Source organism: Danio aesculapii, chromosome 14, assembly GCF_903798145.1.
Source record: "Danio aesculapii chromosome 14, fDanAes4.1, whole genome shotgun sequence".
NCBI lineage: Eukaryota > Metazoa > Chordata > Actinopteri > Cypriniformes > Danionidae > Danio > Danio aesculapii.
Window position 1 is genome coordinate 49,370,886 of NC_079448.1, and position 24,064 is coordinate 49,394,949.

Sequence of the window (24,064 nt, forward strand, 5' to 3'; positions counted from 1 at the left end):
TCATTCTGAGAACGTAGTCCCGGGGACGTTTCTGGAGACCGCGAAATACGTAGCCGGGGGTACGTACGGCTGCATTTCATTTTTTTAAGCGAACGCTGCGGGGCGGTGTGACGCCGTTCCTTTCGGCGCTTGCCGGCCGGCCAGTCGACCGCTCGCCTCCGTGTGGAGGGCTTTCTCGCTGCAACCAGTTTGTCCGGTTAGCTCTTCGTGTACTCTGGCGGACTCGAGGCGCAGAGAGGGGCTGACCATGACGACGACGACGACCGGGTTCGAGTCCGGGGAAGAGCGGTTCCAGAAATCAGGTAAGAAAACAAAAACAAAATCCAAAAAATGAAGCGAACAAGTTCGTCACAGAGTGAGAATGTGGTCAAAATCCGAAAACGTGGTAAAAATCAGACGAGGGCTTTTCTTTTTCTGGACGGCTTTTGTGAATCGTAGTTGGTTGGGTTTAGGGACGGAGGAGGGTGGGTCAGCCGATTGGCCGGTCGCACGGTCAATCATCCTGTCATCCAGGCAGACAGGCGGAAGGTCGTTCGACAGCGGCCTCTAGCGTGTTTACGCGAGAACGGCGCGGGGAAAAAGCGCGCACAGCGGCCTCTCGCGGATTCGCGAAAACAATGACTGCAAAAATCCGTACCTCCCGGGACGTATTTCGCGGTCTCCAGAAACGTCCCCAGAACTACGTTCTCAGAATGAGCCTGGGTTGGAATATGTATGTTTCACGTTTTTACTGCAGATGCTCTTTGCAATTCTAATTTATTCACAGCATTGTGCAAAAGAATAAATACACCCTTATTTACAACAAACATAAACTCCCATTGTGTAGAGCTGTGCACAACTGTAAACAATAGTGCAGGATATATTGGAACTGAACCTACAACATACTGTAAATTACAGGTCTGTAAATCATTCATCAAATTGTTCAATTTAGAAGACATTTTCAGGAAAAAAAAAGATTTAAAGATTTTTATAAAATTAGTTCTAAAAATAATGAAATAAGGACTATTAGTTTAATATGAAATGACTATTCAGCATTGACAAATTTAGTTCATTTTGACTGACATGATAAGCAAATGAAAATGTTCTAAAACAGCAGAGAGTTGTATGAAAGCTATTGATGTAAGTCCAAAAGCATTTGCAATTTGTTGGAAGGAATGAGAAACCGCTACTATAGTGTGCACAAATGACTAGTTTTGAGAAATGCATGAACTGTTGTGCAAATGTAAATAGTGTTGTGAGAAATGCACCAAAGCCACTGAGAAAAACTGTAATATACAACATTACTAAGGCAAATAGTTTTAATAGTCAAAAACAAAAATATGTAAACTAAATATCTAATCTCTTTATAAAACAAACAACAGTGTTACAGAGACTTGTTAACTTGATAAATAAAATGTTACAAAGTGTGTGCAATGGTAAAGGTACGTAGATCAACATCTGTAAGGTGTGAATAATAATGATACAGTAATTCTCATACTCTGTCAACAAAAGTAATTATGATCATCAAATCTGAGCTTTCAAGTAAAGGAACCAACCATCATTACTCAAATACATGCTGAAACACTTCAAATTGTGAAGTTGAATGACTACATTAGCCCTTATGCTAAAAAATATTTCAGATGGGGAGCTAGTTTCTGGGATGCACAAGAAAAGAAACCAAAAAGCCACTTTGGCGACATCCTTACATCCTTTTTTATTAACAACCTCCTCACTGCTGCTATACGGCACTCATTTTCGCATGTGTTGTTATTCGGACCTGAAGTGACAAGCATGTATGCGTGGTTTCCTTGACCATTTACAATGAGCTTTTTGCTTGTGCCCCCCTGGCTTCTCTCATAACTAGGCGACCATCAACCCCTTTCTCAGAGGATGAAGAATGGACGAATCATTGCTGCAGCTCTGATGCAAGTTTATAGAAAAAAGTAAAAAGCACTGCAGGGTTTGGGTGCTCTGTGTTTGTCTGAGGTAATTAGTCTGCCATTACTGAAATGTCTATATTCATACAAAGTGTGAAGCAGATTGGTTAATTTTACTTCCATGAATCACAGTGCACTTGTGGCATTCTGAAAAGTTGAGATGTTTTTCAACTAGGGGCGCCTGGAAAATTCATGCGCATCACCATGTGCGCATCGTGCAAGTTGCGTGCCTCCATTGGAAGTGACAAACTTACACCCTAAGCTTATTGCCACTCTATCCAAGTAATATTTTATTATTATTAATAAAACTATAGCCTTCATACTGAAACTACATACCAAACTTGTTTTTTTAATCATTATTGACAATAATCAAAATATATGGTCAATATGGTCTTCTCAAAATTGAGCCTCTCACAGAAAAAAATGCTTTTCTTACTTAGCCCTCTGGGGTCTGAGGTGATTTTGGGACCCCTAAGATATTTTCACATGCCCTGACATTTGTGCTTATTTCAGCTACTTATTACAAAACCGAAAGCACACACTTTTGTTATTATTGTGAGTGTACACAAAAAAAGTAGACACCTAACAGATTCAAATGGTGTAAATAGTCACAGCCATATCACCCTGCAGCCCAAGACCGGTTACTAAGACTGAAGCTAAACAGGCGCCTGGTCAGTACCTGGATGGGAGACTACATGGGAAAACTAGGTTGCTGTTGGAAGTGGTGTTAGAAAGGCCAGCAGGGGGTGCTCAACCTATGGTCTGTGTGAGGGAAGGTGACACTGTAGTGTCAGTGAGAGTTGTCTTCTGGGTGAGACGTTAAATTGAAGACCTGACTCTCTGTGGTCATTAAAAACGTGTAAAGAGTAGGGATGTTACCCCAGAGTCCTGGCCAAATACCCACTATGGGTATATGGCCATACACAATAAATGCACAATATACATACACATTACATTACTTAGTTGTGTGACCAAAATCAACAGAGTATTTCAAGAGTTCACACTTAGATATTGTTTGGCATGCTGTCCCGGGAGAGAACCCTGAGCTCGGAGATAGGTGAGCCCAGGGCTCCCGCCTGGTCCATAGAGCATATGGGGGAGTACGAGATCAGGTGGTTCTCGAGAGCTCCCCGTGGTAAGAGGAAGAAAGGAGGAGAAGGGCTGGATGGGGGGTTTCTTCGGAAAACGAAGATAAAAGAGTAGTTCTAGCTAGGCTACTTATAGTGAGTTGGGGTTAATCTGATTGGCTAACTAGTGAATGTAGATGAGTGGCCAGCTGCAGTCAATCATATCACGTGCTCCTCTCGAAATTAGTTTGAAAACTTCACTTAAAAAAAAAAAAAAAGAAAAAGAGAGAGAGAGATGCTGGTCCCTCTGGCGTGACCTGGCAACCTCAGAGGGCTAGAGTTTTAATCTTGTTTCTAGTCCAAATATCTAACAATTACAGACAAGCAAATATATTGTCTTCTTTTAAGAAATATGACTAAATTATGGAGTTTTTATATAATCAAATGTCAAAACAAAAAACAAGCAAAAGCAGAAATTATTTTGCGTTACAAATTGGCAGATTATTTTGCTTGTTTTAAGGGAAAAACTCGCTAAATTTTGGCAAATTATTTCTTGAAACAAGACAATTTGTTTTGCTTGTCTAGAAAATGCTTCTTGATTTAATAATTTTTAAATATTTGGACAAAAGCTGTAAGTAAAAAAACTGTTTTTGCAGTGTTGTATCGTTCAATTCACTGAAATACACTGAAAAAAATATATAACATTTTGACTAAACCAATGTTGAACTAAATACAAACAAACAAATAGGTTCATTTTTTTCTGTTAAATTTAAATGACACTTTTAAAACAACAGTGGGATTTGTCCATTATTGGCCCAATGCTGGGTTACAACAACCCAGCCTTTTTAGAGTGTATCTTGTATATCAATCATGAGAAAAGAGCTAGATTTGCAAGATATACATTAGGCTAGGGCTGTCAAACTCAGTTCCTGGAGAGCCGCAGCTCTGCACAGTTTAGTTCCAACCTGCTTCAACACACCTGTAAGGTTTCAAACAAGCCTGAAGGACTCAATTAGTTTGATCAGGTTTGTTTAGTTAGGGTTGGAGCTAAACTGTGCAGAGCTGCAGGAATTGAGTTTGCCACCTGTGCATTAAACCTATAAACTTCATTGCCATCTCTCAGTATCTTTCAGAATAACTGGAGAATATTAACTCAGCATGTCGTTTTTTGTTTGCTATTGTGAGTCTCAAAATCAAATTTCTCAGTATTGTATGCTTGTATCTCATAGATTCAAAATAGAAAAGGTTTATTTTAAGTTTTTCTCCAGCCTGATCTCATGAGGAAATGAAACTATTTTACATTGTCAGTTTAATAGCTAGTTCAAACAATTTTTAAAAGGAGGTGTGGCATCAAACCTCACCCCTAAACCCAACCGTCAAAGGGGGATGTGCTAATCATACTAAAATATAGCAATGAGATCATACAAATTCATATGAATCAGCCACTTCATCAAAAAGTTACAAACTACCATGAGATAGCATTGATTTGTCTCACAAATTCAGAATTAACAGTTATAATTCTAAGATATGAACTAAAAAGGCAATAAAAGTCAGAATTATTGAATAAAAACACTAAATTATATGGTAAGAAGTCAGAATTTGTGAATAAAAACATGAGAATTGTGAGAATTATTTGAATAGCACAGAATTGAGGAAACTGTCAGATTAGTGTTTCTCATATGTTATTATCCATTTGCAGAGATAACCTCATTTCTTCACAGCAACCTATTGAGGAACACAAAAGAGAGTATTTTCATGAGTAAAGAGCTAGGTTTGCAACATATACATTAGGCTAGGGCTGTCAAAGTCAGTTCCTGGAGAGCCGCAGCTCTGCACAGTTTAGTTCCAACCTGCTTCAACACACCTGTAAGGTTTCAAACAAGCCTGAAGGACTCAATTAGTTTGATCAGATGTGTTTAGTTAGGGTTGGAGCTAAACTGTGCAGAGCTGCAGGAACTGAGTTTGCCACCAGTGCATTAAACCTATAAACTTCATTGCCATCTCTCAGTATCTTTCAGAATAACTGGAGAATATTAACTCAGCATGTCGTTTTTTGTTTGCTATTGCGAGTCTCAAAATCAAATTTCTCAGTATTGTAAGCTTGTATCTCATAGATTCAAATAAGAAAAGGTTTATTTTAAGTTTTTCTCCAGCCTGATCTCATGAGGAAATGAAACGAGTTTACATTGTCAGTTTAATAGCTAGTTCAAACAATTTTTAAAAGGAGGTGTGGCATCAAACCTCACCCCTAAACCCAACCGTCAAAGGGGGAAGAGCAAATCATACTAAAATATAGCAATGAGATCATACAAATTCATATGAATCAGCCACTTCATCAAAAAGTTACAAATTACCATGAGATAGCATTGATTTGTCTCACAAATTCAGAATTACAGTTATAAATCTAAGATATGAACTAAAAAGGCAATAAAAGTCAGAATTATTGAATAAAAACACTAAATTATATGGTAAGAAGTCAGAATTTGTGAATAAAAACGAGAATTGTGAGAATTATTTGAATAGCACAGAATTGAGGAAACTGTCAGATTAGTGTTTCTCATATGTTATTATCCATTTGCAGAGATAACCTCATTTCTTCACAGCAATCTATTGAGGAACACAAAAGAGAGTCATTTTCATGAGTAAAGAGCTAGGTTTGCGACATATACATCAGGCTAGGGCTGCCAAACTCAGTTCCTGGAGAACCGCAGCTCTGCACAGTTGAGTTCCAACCTGCTTCAACACACCTGTAAGGTTTCAAACAAGCCTGAAGGACTCAATTAGTTTGATCAGATGTGTTTAGTTAGGGTTGGAGCTAAACTGTGCAGAGCTGCAGGAACTGAGTGTGCCACCTGTGCATTAAACCTATAAACTTCATTGCCATCTCTCAGTATCTCTCAAAATCATAACTGGAGAATATTAACTCAACATGTCGTTTTTTTTTTGCTATTGTGACTCTCAAAATCAAATTTCCCAGTATTGCGACCTTGTATCTCATAGAATCAAATAAGAAAAGGTTTATTTTAAGTTTTTCTCCAGCCTGATCTCATGAGGAAATGAAACGAGTTTACATTGTCAGTTTAATAGCTAGTTCATACAATTTTTAAAAGGAGGTGTGGCATCAAACCTCACCCCTAAACCCAACCGTCAAAGGGGGATGTGCTAATCATACTAAAATATAGCAATGAGATCATACAAATTCATATGAATCAGCCACTTCATCAAAAAGTTACAAACTACCATGAGATAGCATTGATTTGTCTCACAAATTCAGAATTAACAGTTATAATTCTAAGATATGAACTAAAAAGGCAATAAAAGTCAGAATTATTGAATAAAAACACTAAATTATATGGTAAGAAGTCAGAATTTGTGAATAAAAACACTAAATTATATGGTAAGAAGTCAGAATTTGTGAATAAAAACACTAAATTATATGGTAATGTCAGGGTTCTGCCACTCTGGTCTTGTAAATTCTTGTTTTGGTGGCAGAGTCCGGACACTAGCTCTGTTTTGTCTTGTCCTGTAGTGCTCGGCTCGAGTTTTCTTGGGTCGAGCACTTGTTTTGTCATTGTCTGGGTGCGCGTCATCAGAGGTGCGTGCGGACCGTGCGCGCTCCCGCTTGACGCAGGCGCGCGGGGTCTGCGCGTCCTTGGGACGCGCGCTCTTATACTCGTGTTTGTTTTGTTTCGTCAGCATCGCGCTGTTTCATTCTCAGCGTCTCCGTCTTGTTGGTTTCGGTTTTGGTTGGCGCTGAGATGAAACATGCGCGTTGCATTTATGTGAGCGCACGGTAAGGTGTTCACTTATCGTGTGCTTGCGTCTGTTGTCAAAGCACGTGGCTCTGTGTTTACATGGGTCGCGTGCTTTTGTTGTGTGCTTTGTGTCTTGTCATACGAACACGCGGTTAATGAGTTCTCTCATTGGCTGCGTGTTCTAGTCTTGTTTAATGTGAGCACCTGGCTTGTTGTCTCCTTGTGTCAGGTGCTCTCCCGTCTATTGTCTAGTCCCACCCTCCTTGTTAACCCATTATTAGTTAATTATGTTCATCTGTTTGTGTATTAATTTCTCCTGCTTATATTCTCCTCATGTCTGCTGTCCTGTGCCAGTTCGTCGTCGATAATTCCTTGTCCTGTTGTGTCCAGCCTTGCTTCGTCCAGCCAACCCAGTCAAGTTTGTTTCTCTGTTTGTGTTATAGTTTAGTGTTTTCCCCCTCGGGGTGGTTTTTGTTGTTCTTTTGTTTTATTTTATTAAACAATTTTACTTTACTCTGCATTTGGGTCCTCGCCCCTTTTTCCCCTCTACGAACCGTGACAGTACGAACTGGCCAAATGAGGACCCAGCAGAGTGAAGACAGCCCGTTCTCCAGCCGCATGCTGCAGCTCATCAGTCTGCAGTCACTGCGGCAACGTGGCATGAAGGTGGGAAAGTTTGCGGCTAAATTTGGTGTGGCAGCAGAGGGGCTGGGGTTCAATGACCAAGCCCTGGTGAACCTCCTCAACTATGCCCTCGACAAGCCCCTCAATATCCAGCAGATGCTTGAGTTGGGAGGGCTGTCTTACCATCAGTTTGTGGAGCATCTGGTTCGTCAGGCGGCTCAGGGTGAAACTCCTGATCCCAGCTTTCTGCTGTCCTCTGCTCTGAAACGGAGAGGAAAGAGGCCATCTCTCACCACCATCACGAGCACCATCTCCCAGCCTATGACCAACCCCCAAGGGTTAACCCGCACCCAAAAGCGGAGGCTGAAGAGGAAGGCCTCTTCAGCGAGGGTTGCTCCAGCCCCAGAGCGCCCGCCAGTGTCGGCTCCAGCCCCAGAGCGCCCGCCAGTGTCGGCTCCAGCCCCAGAGCGCCCGCCAGTGTCGGCTCCAGCCCCAGAGCGCCCGCCAGTGTCGGCTCCAGCCCCAGAGCGCCGCCCTGTGCCGGCTCCAGCCCCGGTCATTGCCTTGCCGGCACCACCCAGACGCCTTGCCCTGCCGGACCCAGCCCCGGTCATTGCCCTGCCGGCACCACCCAGACGTCTTGCCCCGCCGGCCCCAGCGTGGTTCATTGCCCTGCCGGCACCACCCAGACGTCTAGCCCTGCCGGCACCACCCAGACGTCTAGCCCTGCCGGCACCACCCAGACGTCTAGCCCTGCCGGCACCACCCAGACGTCTAGCCCTGCCGGCACCACCCAGACGTCTTGCCCTGCCGGCCCCAGCCCGGCTCCTTGCCCTGCCGGCTCCCCACGGGCCTCCACCCCAGCCGGCTCCCCACGGGCCTCCACCCCAGCCGGCTCCCCACGGGCCTCCTGTCCAGCCGGCTCCAGCCCAGCCGGCCCCCCACAGGCCTCCTGTCCAGCCGGCTCCAGCCCTGCCGGCTCCCCTCAGGCCTCCAGCCCTGCGGGCTCCCCATAGGCCTCCTGTCCAGCCGGCGCCCCTTAGGCCTTCAGTCAAGCCGCCTCCAGCTTTGGTGGCTCCCCTCAGGCCTTCAGTCAAGCCGCCTCCAGCTTTGGTGGCTCCCCTCAGGCCTCCTGTCCAGCCGGCGTCCTGCAGGCCTTCAGTCAAGCCGACTCCAGTCAAGCCGGCTCCCCACAGGCCTCCTGTCCAGTCGGCGACCTTCAGGCCTTCAGTCAAGCCGCCCCTAGCCCTGCCGGCTCCCCACAGGCCTCCTGTCCAGCCGGCTCCAGCCCTGCCGGCTCCCCTCAGGCCTCCAGCCCTGCCGGCTCCCCATAGGCCTTCTGTCCAGCCGGCGCCCCTTAGGCCTTCAGTCAAGCCACCTCCAGCTTTGGTGGCTCCCCTCAGGCCTTCAGTCAAGCCGCCTCCAGCTTTGGTGGCTCCCCTCAGGCCTCCTGTCCAGCCGGCGTCCTGCAGGCCTTCAGTCAAGCCGACTCCAGTCAAGCCGGCTCCCCACAGGCCTCCTGTCCAGTCGGCGACCTTCAGGCCTTCAGTCAAACCGCCCCTAGCCCTGCCGGCTCCCCACAGGCCTCCAGCCCTGCTGGCTCCCATCAGGCAACCTGCCTTGTCTCCCCTGACAGACTGTCCCTGGGTCGTCCCTCCTGCACCTCCCTGGTGTGCCCGTCTACCACCCTGGACGGACCCTCCGGCTCAGCCCTGGTTTCCTGCCGGGGCTATTGACCCATTGAACCCACCCTGGACTGTCCCTCTGGTCCCGCACTGGACTGTACCTCCTGTCCCTCCCTGGTCTTGCCCTCCAATCCCTCCCTTGTTCGTTTTGTTGGGTCTGGCTTGGCTCCCCTCCCTCCCCCCCTTCATGTTATCTTGCCTGTTCACTTCCCTGTCTTGTGCTTGTTGATGTTGTCTTGTGGTGTTTCTTGTTTGTCTTGTACCTTGTTGGATGTTCCCTTTAGGGACGCCAGGTGGCGTCCCTTTTGGGGGGGGCTAGTGTCAGGGTTCTGCCACTCTGGTCTTGTAAATTCTTGTTTTGGTGGCAGAGTCCGGACACTAGCTCTGTTTTGTCTTGTCCTGTAGTGCTCGGCTCGAGTTTTCTTGGGTCGAGCACTTGTTTTGTCATTGTCTGGGTGCGCGTCATCAGAGGTGCGTGCGGACCGTGCGCGCTCCCGCTTGACGCGGGCGCGCGGGGTCTGCGCGTCCTTGGGACGCGCGCTCTTGTACTCGTGTTTGTTTTGTTTCGTCAGCATCGCGCTGTTTCATTCTCAGCGTCTCCGTCTTGTTGGTTTCGGTTTTGGTTGGCGCTGAGATGAAACATGCGCGTTGCATTTATGTGAGCGCACGGTAAGGTGTTCACTTATCGTGTGCTTGCGTCTGTTGTCAAAGCACGTGGCTCTGTGTTTACATGGGTCGCGTGCTTTTGTTGTGTGCTTTGTGTCTTGTCATACGAACACGCGGTTAATGAGTTCTCTCATTGGCTGCGTGTTCTAGTCTTGTTTAATGTGAGCACCTGGCTTGTTGTCTCCTTGTGTCAGGTGCTCTCCCGTCTATTGTCTAGTCCCACCCTCCTTGTTAACCCATTATTAGTTAATTATGTTCATCTGTTTGTGTATTAATTTCTCCTGCTTATATTCTCCTCATGTCTGCTGTCCTGTGCCAGTTCGTCGTCGATAATTCCTTGTCCTGTTGTGTCCAGCCTTGCTTCGTCCAGCCAACCCAGTCAAGTTTGTTTCTCTGTTTGTGTTATAGTTTAGTGTTTTCCCCCTCGGGGTGGTTTTTGTTGTTCTTTTGTTTTATTTTATTAAACAATTTTACTTTACTCTGCATTTGGGTCCTCGCCCCTTTTTCCCCTCTACGAACCGTGACAGGTAAGAAGTCAGAATTATTGAATAAAAACACTAAATTATATGGTAAGAAGTCAGAATTTGTGAATAAAAACATGAGAATTGTGAGAATTATTTGAATAGCACAGAATTGAGGAAACTGTCAGATTAGTGTTTCTCATATGTTATTATCCATTTGCAGAGATAACCTCATTTCTTCACAGCAATCTATTGAGGAACACAAAAGAGAGTATTTTCATGAGTAAAGAGCTAGATTTGCAACATATACATTAGGCTAGGGCTGTCAAACTCAACTGTGCAGAGCTGCGGCTCTCCAGGAACTTAGTTCCAACCTGCTTCAACACACCTGTAAGGTTTCAAACAAGCCTGAAGAACTCAATTAGTTTGATCAGATGTGTTTAGTTAGGGTTGGAGCTAAACTGTGCAGAGCTGCAGGAACTGAGTGTGCCACCTGTGCATTAAACATATAAACTTCATTGCCATCTCTCAGTATCTCTCAGAATCATAACTGGAGAATATTAACTCAGCATGTCGTTTTTTATTTGCTATTGTGAGTCTTTTGGAACTGACTTTGCCACCTGTGCATTAAACCTATAAACTTCATTGCCATCTCTCAGTGTCTCAGTTTCTCAGCCACTACATCAAAAAGTTACAAATTACCATGAGATAGCATTGATTTGTCTCACAAATTCAGAATTAACAGTTATAATTCTAAGATATGAACTAAAAAGGCAATAAAAGTCAGAATTATTGAATAAAAACACTAAATTATATGGTAAGAAGTCAGAATTTGTGAATAAAAACGCGAATTGTGAGAATTATTTGAATAGCACAGAATTGAGGAAACTGTCAGATTAGTGTTTCTCATATGTTATTATCCATTTGCAGAGATAACCTCATTTCTTCACAGCAATCTATTGAGGAACACAAAAGACAGTCATTTTCAAAATCTCAAGGATTGGAATGATTTGAGGGTGAATACCTAGTTTCTTTTCCAGGTAAAACTACCCTTTAAGTAGTTTCATTTTAGAGGTGATTTTAGGAAGCTCTCCCATGATGTTGCATGCTAAACCACTCTCATGCGTAACGGTGCTTGCATTTATTTCCACTGTGAGCAGCGTTTCTCACATCAGTGCACAGCACCGCATTACAGCAGCTCTCCCACCTGCTGCTGAAAAATGTACAATAATTGGGGCGAAACTCTGAAAAGTGGAGAGTTGGAGAAGAGCGAGAGAAAGGGTGAGGAAGATCCAATGCCGACGATGCGAAATACAGTACATTTCCACTTCTAAAGCTGATCTATTGTGTTCTTTTCTTAATCTCTCCAGCGATGTGTCTTCCAGATTTGTTTGAGTGCCATCTGCTCTGGAGGCATATTAAATAGCCTATTCAGTGGTTTTTAATGCGTGTTTGTCAGATCTGAGGCTCCTCTACTGTATACGTGTGAATATGCATGTCTCTCTGTGTGGGAGAAGCGATTGTCTGTTGTTCCTCTCGCTTCTTGCACTGTTTGAGTTCCCTGTAGAGGCTTTGTCTTCAGTTCATCCTTTTGCTACAACAAAAAAGAAGTGCCACGATTGCACCTATACTCATTTGATCTAGAAACTCGCTGTGCATCAGAATCACTGGAGCTGAAAATGCATAAGAGCTCACACTGTAGCTGACCCTCGCTGGGTTCTCATACATTAACTATGAGGCTCATCAGTCATACGCCGAGCAGGTGGTCTCTGCATTTCCACCCACCTTAAAACTCTTTTATGTATTACTTTAGCAGTTATATACTTTTTCTCTCACTTTGTAAATAGTGCGCACGAAGCACTGGCTCCAAACAAAGCCTACAAGAACTGATGCTACGTCAATGCTTGGCAGGGAGAAAATCTAAATATTCCAGCAAAACAGGACAGATTGAGAACATCTTGGCTTCAAATATCAACAGCAGAAAAAACACCAACTACAATGCGGTCTCTTGAGGTGATGTTCTCAAATGTTGCGGCGATAAAGGAAAGGAAATGTACTGAATAACGCCTACAACATATCTCTGAGAAACTGAACTGTGGAAACTCCTTATCGATTGGTAAGGATAGGTAATATTGGGAATAAATCTCCTTGTGAACATGGTGGTAAACATATTAGAGTAATGCATTCAGCGTTAAACCCATTCTGACCAAGATGACCAATCTACTAAGGATTAGCTATTAGATTGCATGCATGCTGTTTATTTAACCTATTAGTGCCCCAACAATCTGCCTCTACAAGGATTAATCCTTAAAGAAACAGTACACAAAAAACAAAACTCTGCCTTCGTTTACTCAACCTTCAGTTGTCACAAACCTGATCGAGTTTCTTATTTTAAAGAAGTTATTTTAATAAATGCTGACCTCTGTATTTTTTATTTTATTTTTTATTTTTTCTAATATGGAAGTCAGTGTTTACAGGTTTCTAAAATGTTTTGTACCACTTTATTTTGATGGTCCCTATTGTACATTATTGTTGACAAAGTGGCATTGCAACTACATGCCAATTATGTCTCAATTGAGTATTAGTAGACTGTCTGCTTAATCTGTTGATACTGCTCCTTCAACAGACATTTAACTGACTATAAGAAACTTGGCAAGTCCATGTCAACTTACATTAACCCAAACACCAATCCCAACCTAACATTCTACTTATAATGTATTAGTTGGCATGTACAGTACTGTAAATGCATTGTAACAAATTCAACAAAATGTGCTAAAGGGACCATCAAAATAAAGGCAAGGCAAGTTCATTTATATAGCACATTTCATACACAGTGGCAATTCAAAGTGCTTTACATAAACAGGAATAAAAGAAACAAGTATAAGAGAAATAAAAACAAACATAAAAATGGTAAGAATAAAAATAAAATAAAATAAATAAAATAAAAGCTGATAAAATGTGTTATAAAAGAATTAAAAAGAAGAGAAAAACATAGTAGTTCGATCTGTCGGACGTAGCACAGTGCTCATTCAGTAAAGGCACAGCTAAACAGATGTGTTTTCAGTCTTGATTTGAATGTGCCTAATGTTGGAGCACATCTGATCATTTCTGGAAGCTGATTCCAGCAGCGAGGGGCGCTGTTAGTAGCTGAAAGCCGATTCACCCTGCTTTGACTGAACTCTTGGGATTTCTAATCTATTTGATCCTAAAGATCTGAGTGATCTGTTAGCTTTGTATTCAGTGAGCATATCTGTAATGTATTGAGGTCCTGGGACGTTTAGTGATTTATAGACCAATAATAATACTTTAAAATCAATTCTGAATGTAACTGGGAGCCAGTGTAAAGACCTGAGGACAGGTGTGATGTGCTCTGATTTCCTGGTTCTGGTCAGAATTCTGGCCGCAGCGTTCTGATGAGCTGCAACTGTCTGACTGTCTTTTTGGGAAGGCCAGTGAGGAGGCCATTACAGTAATCCACCCTGCTGCTGATAAAAGCATGAACAAGTTTCTCTAAGTCTTCACTGGAAACAAAGCATCTAATTCTTGCGATGTTTTTGAGATGATAGTATGCTGATTTACTAACTGCTTTGATATGACTATTAAAACTCAGATCTGACTCCAGAGTCACACCAAGATTCTTGACCTTATTTTTTGTTGTTTGACCCTTAGAGCCAAGGTACGCATTCACCTTGAGAACCTCATCTCTGTTCCCAAACGCAATCACTTCAGTTTTCTCTTTGTGATACTACATTTTTTTTACTACATTTTTTTTGACATATCCTGTTTTGTGTTTAACTGAAAAAAGAAAACTCTTTTGGGAACACTCGAGAGTGATTAAAAGTGCAGTAGGTGATTGTTTTAGAACATTTTTTTGTTGTGCTGGTTGAAAGTCTCTTCATATTCCAATACTAATGAATAAAATAAATGATCTAAATGTGTAACGCTCAGGAAACACACTAGTCAGAGGGATCCAATTGCAAGTAAAATTTAATGAATGAATCAAGAATGCTCAGCGAGCAACTACACAAAAACATCCAGCCTCGGAAGAGGAAGTAGTCGAATCGGAGGTGACCGAGAGTCCAAGAGAGTAACAGATCGAGGTTCCTGACAAAACACAGAGAGACCATAAACAAGTGTAACGAACTGACAATGAAGCACGTAACAGCGCTTCTTAAATAGAAGAAGCTAAGTGCCAACAGCTGGGCTGAAGCCAGATCAGCTGATCCTAGTGGTGAGACACGTGATCACAACACACAACAGAAATACAAAACAATCCCACGTGACATGACAGAAAGAGCGCATGCATAATCGACCGTGACATAAATGTATTTGTATTTATTTATATATTCTGGGTAAGGTATAAAACTAAAAAAATTTCATCCAATTAAAATCGTCAGGCCGACAATTCCCATAATTCTGATAATCAAAACTTTTTAAAATCCTGAATCAAAATTGGAGTTACTTTTGCACCCTGGAGGAAGGACGACGCCATGGCTGAAGTATTTCTGTTAGACAGGTAATGTCATGTTTTAAAACTCTTTTAGTCATACAAAGCTCATGTAGATTTTGTTGTTGTGAATGGGTTATAAGTGGAAGTGTTGTTCAGCCACTGAAATCTTCCGGTGAAAGACTGATGTAACTATTTTCGAGAGGGGTCTGGATGCAGACTTGGTGCGATGCAACCTGAGCTGCATCCAATGCTTTTTAATGCCCTCACCTAACCCTACCCGTCACAGTGACGTCACTCACTCCATTAAGTGCAATGTGTCTGACATTGCATCGCTGAGTGATGCAATCTCAGCTTGCACCATAAAGGCTGCATCTACATACTATTGTTATTTTCAGTTTCATAAGTGACCTTTTACAGCATCAATAATGTAGATTTTTATTTAGTTTTTATTTATTTAGATTTTTTTTTATTATTTAACAACAAAGCATCAGTAAATAGCGCTATTTCGACTATCTTGCTTTACTGAACTGCAGTTGGTTTTATATTCACATCGGTTCATTTTTGAAAAAAGTTCATTTTTTACCATACTCTGAATATTTGGTTTAAAATAGCATGTCAATATGGCTTAGTAATAACTATACTGAAAACGTGCTAGATATAATATACTTTTTTTTTCATTGGGAATTGTAGTATTATTAAGTACTATAAGGCAGTGGTCACCAAACTTGTTCCTGGAGGGCCGGTGTCCTGCAGATTTTAGCTCCAACTCTAATCAAACACACCTGAACAAGCTAATCAAGGTCTTACTAGGTATTCTTGAAACAATCAGGCAGGTGTGTTGAGGCAAGTTGGAGCTAAAACCTGCAGGGACACCGGCCCTCCAGGACCGTGATTGGTGACCCCAGATATAAGGTTTTCTAACTGGCGAATGACATGATATAGTCTAGTGGGTTTTCTACTGTCACTGTTAAGGTGTGTGTGTTCACGATATCAGGAGGCATGGTTTTGGACGTCAGGGGAGGGATTGTGTTTGAAGGATATAATGCTAACCGGTTAGCATTCATGCAGATCACCTACTGCACCTTTATATGCTGAGTAAATTTTCATTTTGGGGTGAACTATCCCTTTAATAGTGTGAATGCAGTTCTATAATGATCTGGTTGTAGGTTAGAACTATAACACGATCTTATAGTCACTCATTAACACTGTATTTGAAAAAAATTAAAATAAAGCATTGACTAATGCTGGAACATATTCAACCAGAACACGTTAAAGTGGTTCACACAGGACGCTCGCTAATTTAACCTATTATTGCCGCATCAATCTGCATCCATAAGGATTACAGTCCACCCAAAACAAATATCTGCACTCATTTATCTCCATCTGCTTATCAAGTTTCTTATTTTGAAAAAGTTAATTTGAAAAATGTAGACGTAGTGTGTTTTTTTACTTTGAAAGTCAATGTTTACAAGTTTTTACCATTTTTCAAAATATCTTCTTTTGCGTTCAACCGAAAAAAGGAAACACATAAAGGTGTGGAAACACTGTAAGAAATGCAGGGATACACACGACTCATTCACGTTGTTCCAACACAATTTAATTAAGTTAATATAACAAATCAAAAGTGGAATAAATAAAAAAAACATGTTTTTTTAACTCCAGAATTGTGTTGTTCAAGCTTATTTTAAATAAGTAGTTTGAACAAGCAGTCAAAATATTTTTGAGTGCACTTGAGGGGTGAGTAAATGCTCAGTAAATGTTCATTTTGGGGCGAACTCTCTCTTTAATAGTGTAAATGAAGCTCTATAATGATCTGGCTGTAGGTTAGAACTATAATGACCATATACTCCCTCACTAATACTTAAGAGTGTAAATAGAAAAATAAAGCATGAACAAATGTTGGAACGTCATTAAAGTGGTTCACGCAGAGAGCTTAATTTAACCTATTAGTGCTCTATCAATCTGCATCTACAGGGATTATCCCTTAAAGAAACAGTTCACCCAAAACAAAACTCTGCTATTTAACCAACACTTGACACGAACCTGATCGAGTTTATTTTGAAGTAGTTAATTTGAAAAATCTTGATTTGCATAGTTAGTGTTTTTACTATAGTTTGGAAGTCAGTGTTTAGGGGTTTCTGGGCGACGCAGTGGCGCAGTAGGTAGTGCTGTCGCCCCACAGCAAGAAGGTCGCCGGTTCGAGCCTCGGCTGGGTCAGTTGGCGTTTCTGTGAGGAGTTTGCATATTCTCCCTGCAATCGCGTGGGTTTCTTCCAGGTGCTCCGGTTTCCCCCACAGTCCAAAGACATGTGGTACAGGTGAATAGGGTAGGTTAAATTGTCCATAGTGTATGAGTGTGGGTGAGTGTGTAAACCAGAAATGTGTTGCGGCTGGACGGGCATTCGCTGCATAAAACATGTGTTGGATAAGTTGGCGGTTCATTCCGCTGTGGCGACCCCTGATTAAAAAAGGGACTAAGCCAATACGAAAATGAATGAATGAATGTTTACAGGTTTCTAACATTTTTGCAAAATATCTTCTGTTTAACAGAAAAAGGAAATGCATTGAGAATTGAAAACAAATGCAGGGTTTTACACAATTCATGTTGTCCCAACACAAATTGATTAAGTTAACAGAACACATTTAAGTGAATTAAACATAAAAAAAAATTTCCCCCCCCAAAATATCTCCAGAATTCTGTTGTTTAAGCTCATTTTGAATAAGTAGTTTGAACAAGCAGTTAAAATAATTTGAGTGCACTTGAGGGTGAGTAAATGCTGAGTAAATGTTTATTTTGGGGTGAACTGTCTCTTTAATGGTGAAAACAAAGTTCAATAATAATCCGAATCCAGGTTAGAACTATAAAATGATCACAGTCACTCTCTAACACTTAAGAGTGTATATAGAAAAAGCATGAACAAATGCTGGAACATATTCAATTAGAACACGTTAAAGCAGTTCAAGCAGGACTCTCGCTAATTTAACCTAGTGTCCCATCAATCTGCATCTACTGGAATTATCCCTTAAAGAAACAGTTCACCCAAAACAAAACACTACTCAACAATCACTTGTCACAAACCTCAAGTTTCTTATTTTGAAGAAGTTAATTGCATAAGTTTGTTTTTATATTACAATGGAAGTCAATGTTTACAAGTTTTTACCATTTTTCAAAATGTCTTCTTTTGTTTTCAACCGAAAAAGTAAACGCATAAAGGTATGGAAACACTGTAAAAATGTAGGGTTTCACACAACTCATGTTGTCCCAACACAATTTGATTAAGTTAACGAAACAAATTTAAGTGGATTGAACATAAAAACATTTGATTCCCCCAAAAATCTCCAGAATTGTGTTGTTTAAGCTCATTTTAAATAAGAAGCTTGAACTAGTTAGCAAAATAAAAAATTGAGTACACTTGAGGGTGAGTAAATGCTAAGTAAATTTTCATTCTGGGGTGAACTATCCCTTTAATAATGTAAATATAGAAGTTAGAAGTATATACATGACTATATACTCACTAACTAACACTTAAGCCAGCATTTACAAGAATAAAACATACAAATCCTGCAACATATTCAATCAGAACACGTTAAAGCCGTTCACTCTTGCCGCTCGCTCTTGTATTCACCAGGCTTTGCTTTTTTCTAGCAGTCGATTTCTGTACACGCGCGTTAAACAGACATCTCTGACCGCGGTGTCGCAACCTGCTGTCAAGTAACACCAGTTTAACTAGTTAAAACGCCTCTGCGCTCCTTCGATCTGTTTTTGGACGCAAGAACACGTCCTATGTGAACGGCTCCGTATAATTGCACTACAGACAGCAATTTGTCGCCCGTCTCCAGCAGCCATGTCAATTACCAGCGATCGCCATATACACGCGCACGCCAGATTGAATCTGCACGAGGAAAACAAGAGAATAATCCCCGCGAGCGCGCGCACGGTGTCACTCAAGGATTTGCGTGCTAAGAAAAACAACTTGCTAAGTACCCTGCGGCTAAATTAAACGGCCACGAGCTTTGCTCAGCGTCCCATACGAATGTTAAATTTGATATATTTATTTATTTTATTTTTTATCATTTGAGGTAACATAACATCGGATCGACCGATGAGTGAACTTGTCCCTGATAACAGCATATGGTAAAAGCTCGTCTAACTTCATCACCCTCCATCAAGCACGGCTACTATTCTGTCAGATCTGCCCGCTACGCTGAATGTCACTGCACAATATGCTAAATTATTCACACTCCACATCCAAAGTGCTTTCCGTTGTTCCTTTCTATTAAATCCCAGCACCAAATAACACAGTGAACGCGTCTTAAACCACACTCAAAATCATCTGCTTCCACACACCCGAAGCATGATCTTAACGAGCTACAGAAAGAAAAACATACCTGTGTGTCCAACCACAAGTCATCCAGAAACGTATTTCCAACTGAGGTTTTGAAAAATAGCACACTGTACTACTTGATGAGCAACAATGTTAAGTGATGCGAAGTAAATCCAATCCCGTGTAGAATATCTATGCAGTACAGCGTCCTCGGAGTTTGTGCATTCCTTCCAGCTGAAGTGAAATCCTGCTTTCAGCACCTCCTGGAGTGGACAGCTCCGCGGAAGAAAGAAAGAAACTGGAGTGAAATCCTGCGTTTCAGCACCTCCAGGACTGGACAGCTCCGCGGAAAGCCGCTTCTCCGCGCTCGCGCTCCGGGTCTCGAGAGCCACACCAGCGCGAGCCTTTCACCTACTGGCTGCAACCCCGAGCGGATTTGCATACAATAATACAATCAGCCAATCAAAAGCTCCACTGCAAAAGCCCGACGAGTGGAAACAGCCAGCCGACTTGTCTGAGCTCATCCGTTTAAATGAATTGCCCTTGACAAAGATGAACAGAGTTTGTGCGCAGGCTGTCCGGTGCTCCTGTTCCTTCCGCGCGGCGCAGCGTTTGCGTGATTGCGCGTGCTTGAAGGTCCACTTATGTTGTGAAAAAAAAAATAGGAGTCAACACTGATTTACTACTTAGCTTGTATTTAAAAAAATAAATAAATAAAAATCATATGTGGCATTATGACGTTTTGGGCATGCACATAGATCTACTCAATGCATAAAAAATAAAATAATATAAATAAATGAATAAATAAATAATTAAATGAAAATTATAAATAAACAAAATTAATTAATTAATTAAATAAATAAATAAATAAATAAATAAATAAATAAATAAATAAATAAACAAACAATCTAGCAAAAAAATGCCCAAAAAGTTAGTCAACGCTGATTTCTTAGTTAGCTTTCATAAAAACAAATGTGGCATTATGGCGTTCTTGGCATACACATAGGTCTACTCAATGCAAACAAAAATAATGAAAATAATATAAAGTACTACAAATAAATAAATAAAAATAGGCTGGGTCTGTAGGCATTTCTGTGTGGAGTTTGCATGTTCTCCCCGTGTTGGTGTGGGTTTCCTCCGGGTGCTCCAGTTTCCCCCACATTCAAAAGACATGCACTATAGGTGAATTGGGGTAAGCTACATTGTCCATAGTGTATGTGTATATGGATGTTTCCCAGTGATGGGTTGCAGCTGGAAGGGCACCCGCTGTGTAAAACATATGCTGGATAAGTTGGTGGTTCTTTATGCTGTGGTTAACAAAGGCACTAAGCCGAAAAGAAAATTAATGAATGAATAAATAATAAATAAATAAATAAATAAATAAAAATAATAATAATAATAATAATAATAATAATAATAATAATAATAATAATAATAATAATAATAATAATAATTAAACAAATAAACAAATAAATAATCATAATAATAATAATAATAATAATAATATTAATAAATAATTAAACAAATAATTAAATAAATAAATAAATAATAATAATAATAATAATAATAATAATAATAATAATAATAATAATAATAATAATAAATAATTAAATAAATAATAATAATAATAATAATAATAATAATAATAATAATAATAATAATAATAATAATAAATAAATAAAGTAAGTAAGCTCTGTGATTGGCCAGCTTGGCAGCTGTGATGAGTGTGGGTGGGGCTGAGAGCCCCAAGCTCGATGGAGCAAGTGTTTACATGTGTTGAATCATGTGAAGGTGCTCCAGATGGAAACCGTTGTTTTATGTTTACCTTATGATTAAAGTTGTTGCATGTCCACCGGTTCCTGCCTCTGAATAAGTGAGTTTGAGCCACTTCTACATTAAGGTAGCGTTCAGAAATAACAAAACCCGCAAAGAAACGAGAGGAATATATAAACCTACTGCCAGCTAGTGTTTGGGAAGTGTTATTGCAGAGCAACACAAACAGCACGCAGAAGTATAAATGCAAGGCTACATGCAATCATCCGATGCAGAAGCATAAACCAGCCTTAAGGATTATTATAAATAAACGTATTACAATAAAAAACTCCCCATGCAATGATAATATTATATTTAGTAAATACTATGGAAACATATTTATTTGAACACAATTTCCCCCCCAAAAAATCTTTTATTGTTGCGTTATTTGATGGGCAGGGTTTATGACGTGTACTGCAGCTGTCCAGCAGGGGGTGATAAAAATATTCCAGCTTCACATTTCATGATATGTGTGTCACATACAGTTACAAATTTCCCTAACATTGTGCTGTCAGTTGTATAATTTAAATGATAATATCCAATATTTTCTTAATACAAATTTTAAACAGAGCATCACGGTGGAGCAGTGGGTAGCACAATCGCCTCACAGCAAGAAAGTCGCTGGTTCGAGTCCCAGCTGAATCAGTTGGCATTTCTGTGTGGAGTTTGCATGTCCTGCCAGTGTTTCTGTGGGTTTCCTCCAGGTGCTCCGGTTTCCCCCACACTCCAAAGGCATGCACTATAGGTGAATTGAATAAGCTAAATTGGTCGTAGTGTATGTGTGTGAGTGTTTCCTAGTGTTGGGTTGCAGCTGGAAGGGCATCCGCTGCATAAAACATTCTGGATAAGTTGGTGATTCATTCCGCTGTGGCGACCCCTGATTAATAAAGGGACTAAGCCGAAAAGAAAATGAATGAATTTTAAACATAATTGCAAAAGACTGATTATATAAAGTGTTGATCAGCGCCACTTTACTCCAGGAGTCTTCCTGTCTTCACATCTGCACTCTCGCTCTGATTTACACACTTATCAGTTCATCACGGAGCCAAAAAAAACTTCATACATCTCAGAGGGGGGTTTTCATGGATAGACGACCAAAATTCAGTCACTCGAGACATTTTATTTCACTGAGACTAAAGTAAACACTGGGTTTTATGTACACCGTTCTACATTTACACACACCAAATATTGACAATCCTCTCTTTCTCTGAATATCCATTCCGTGTTTCTCCACAGTGCAATTATACACAAAGATTAACCCAAAACACATCAGCTGTCCCAGCTATTACACTACTGTGTACCATTCATGCTACGCAGACCTCCTGTTTGGTGGACATGGAAACCAAAAAAAAAAAAAGTTATTATATTTGTGACGGCACATTGGAGCAAATATCAGCCAGACGATGAATTCGCTTGGGCTCCAAAAGCAACTATAACTCACTCTAATGACTCAACAGAGAAAGCCAGACAGTCAGAGCAACCTTACACAAACAACGAGAGAGAAATTCAGAGAGCATCCAGTCTGAAGAGTAGAAGAGCCAAAAATCTCTGCCGACTGTTGGATTAGCACCAAACCCACAGAAAGAGAGTGAGAGAGAGATAGAGAAGAGAGAGAGAGAGAGCGCATCTCCATATAATTGTTTTCACTACAGACCCACTTAGCTGTCTAAAAACACCTACAGTCAAAATGACGGCGAGAGAGCCCATATGGCTCAAGCTGATAGGCCGAGGAAACAGCACTCGCACTATAAAAGCTCTCACAAAAGCAGAGTGATGCAGACGCAGGGGGAGCAGCGGCTGGATTTAACCACCCACACTATGTAGGAAGCTAATTGCACGGTCTCATTCAGCTGCAGGACACCACTGAGCTTCTCATGCACACACACACACACATGTAATGTGGTAACATGTAACTTGTATTGGAACTGTTACCAGAGTGTTATGCAATAAAATTACTCCAAGTAAAAAAATTGAATAAAATATTTTAAAAAAAGATTCAAAACATCTGTAAACGTCATGCATGCAAAAAAAAAAGGATGTAATATTGGATGGATATGGTTTTGAGTGCACTCAAATTAGTTTCTTCAAACTACTTGTTTAAATTGAGCTGAAACAGCACTGTGCTTCAGTTTTTTTTTTTTTTTTTTTTGTTCAGTCCACTTAAGATTGTATAACGTAATAGGTTAACTGCATTCCTTCCAAATCGATTGCGTGGAGCCCAGCATTTTTTTTTTACAGTGCATAAAAATGGACACCTGCTTGTAATCATGGTTTATTCCAATTCAACATTAATTCATAATTGTTTTTTTCTAAATAGCATATTAAACTGATATTTACAAAAATGTTAAATAGAGACTCCTGGAGTTTAAGCTGATGAATGGATGGATAAAATCAATGGATGGATGGATGGATTGATGAATGGATAAAATATGGAGGATGGATAAAAATGGATGGATAAAACACAATTTATGGATGAATGGATAAATGATGGATGGATGGACAGATGGATGGATAAAAAAATGGATGGATGATGGATAAATTATGGATGAATGGATAATTGGATGGATAAAAAATGATGGATGGATGCATGGATGGATGTATGGATGGATAATGATGGATAAATTATGGGTGGATGTATAAAAAAATGGATGATGGATGGATTAATAAAAAATGATGGATGGATGAATAAAAAAATGGATGGATGGACGGATAAAATATGGATGGAAGGGTGGATGCATGGATGAATGGATTAATAAAAATGATGGATTGATAGATGGATAAAAATTATGGATGGATAAACAATGATGGATAGATGGATAAAATGGATGAATAAATGATGGATGGATAGATAAAAAAGACGGATGGATGGATAAAAAGATGGGTGGATGAATGATGGATAAAAATGGACGAATAAATGATGGATGGATAGATAAAAAAGACGGATGGATGGATGGATAAAAAGATGGGTGGATGGATGATGGATAAAAATGGACGAATAAATTATAGATGGATGAATGGATAAAAAAATGGATGGATGGATAAAATGATGGATGGTTTGGATGATGAATGGATGGATAAAAATGGATGGATGGATAAAATGATGGATGGTTTGGTTGATGAATGGATGGACAAATATGGATGGATGAATAAAATGATGGATGGTTTGGTTGATGAATGGATGGACAAATATGGATGGATGAATAAAATGATGGATGGTTTGGTTGATGAATGGATGGACAAATATGGATGGATGAATAAAATGATGGATGGTTTGGTTGATGAATGGATGGATAAATATGGATGG

General features: G+C 40.6%; 1 protein-coding gene across 1 annotated transcript in view; it reads right to left on the reverse strand.

Moving 5' to 3' along the window:
• fstl5 (follistatin-like 5) overlaps positions 1-19,522 on the reverse strand; it is a 343,175-nt gene extending 323,653 nt beyond the window's left edge. The window contains 1 exon segment of the mRNA XM_056472163.1: positions 19,013-19,522. Coding sequence (XP_056328138.1) covers positions 19,013-19,035 — 23 coding nt within the window. The 5' untranslated portion in view covers positions 19,036-19,522.
• Between the last annotated feature and the right edge of the window lie 4,542 nt (positions 19,523-24,064).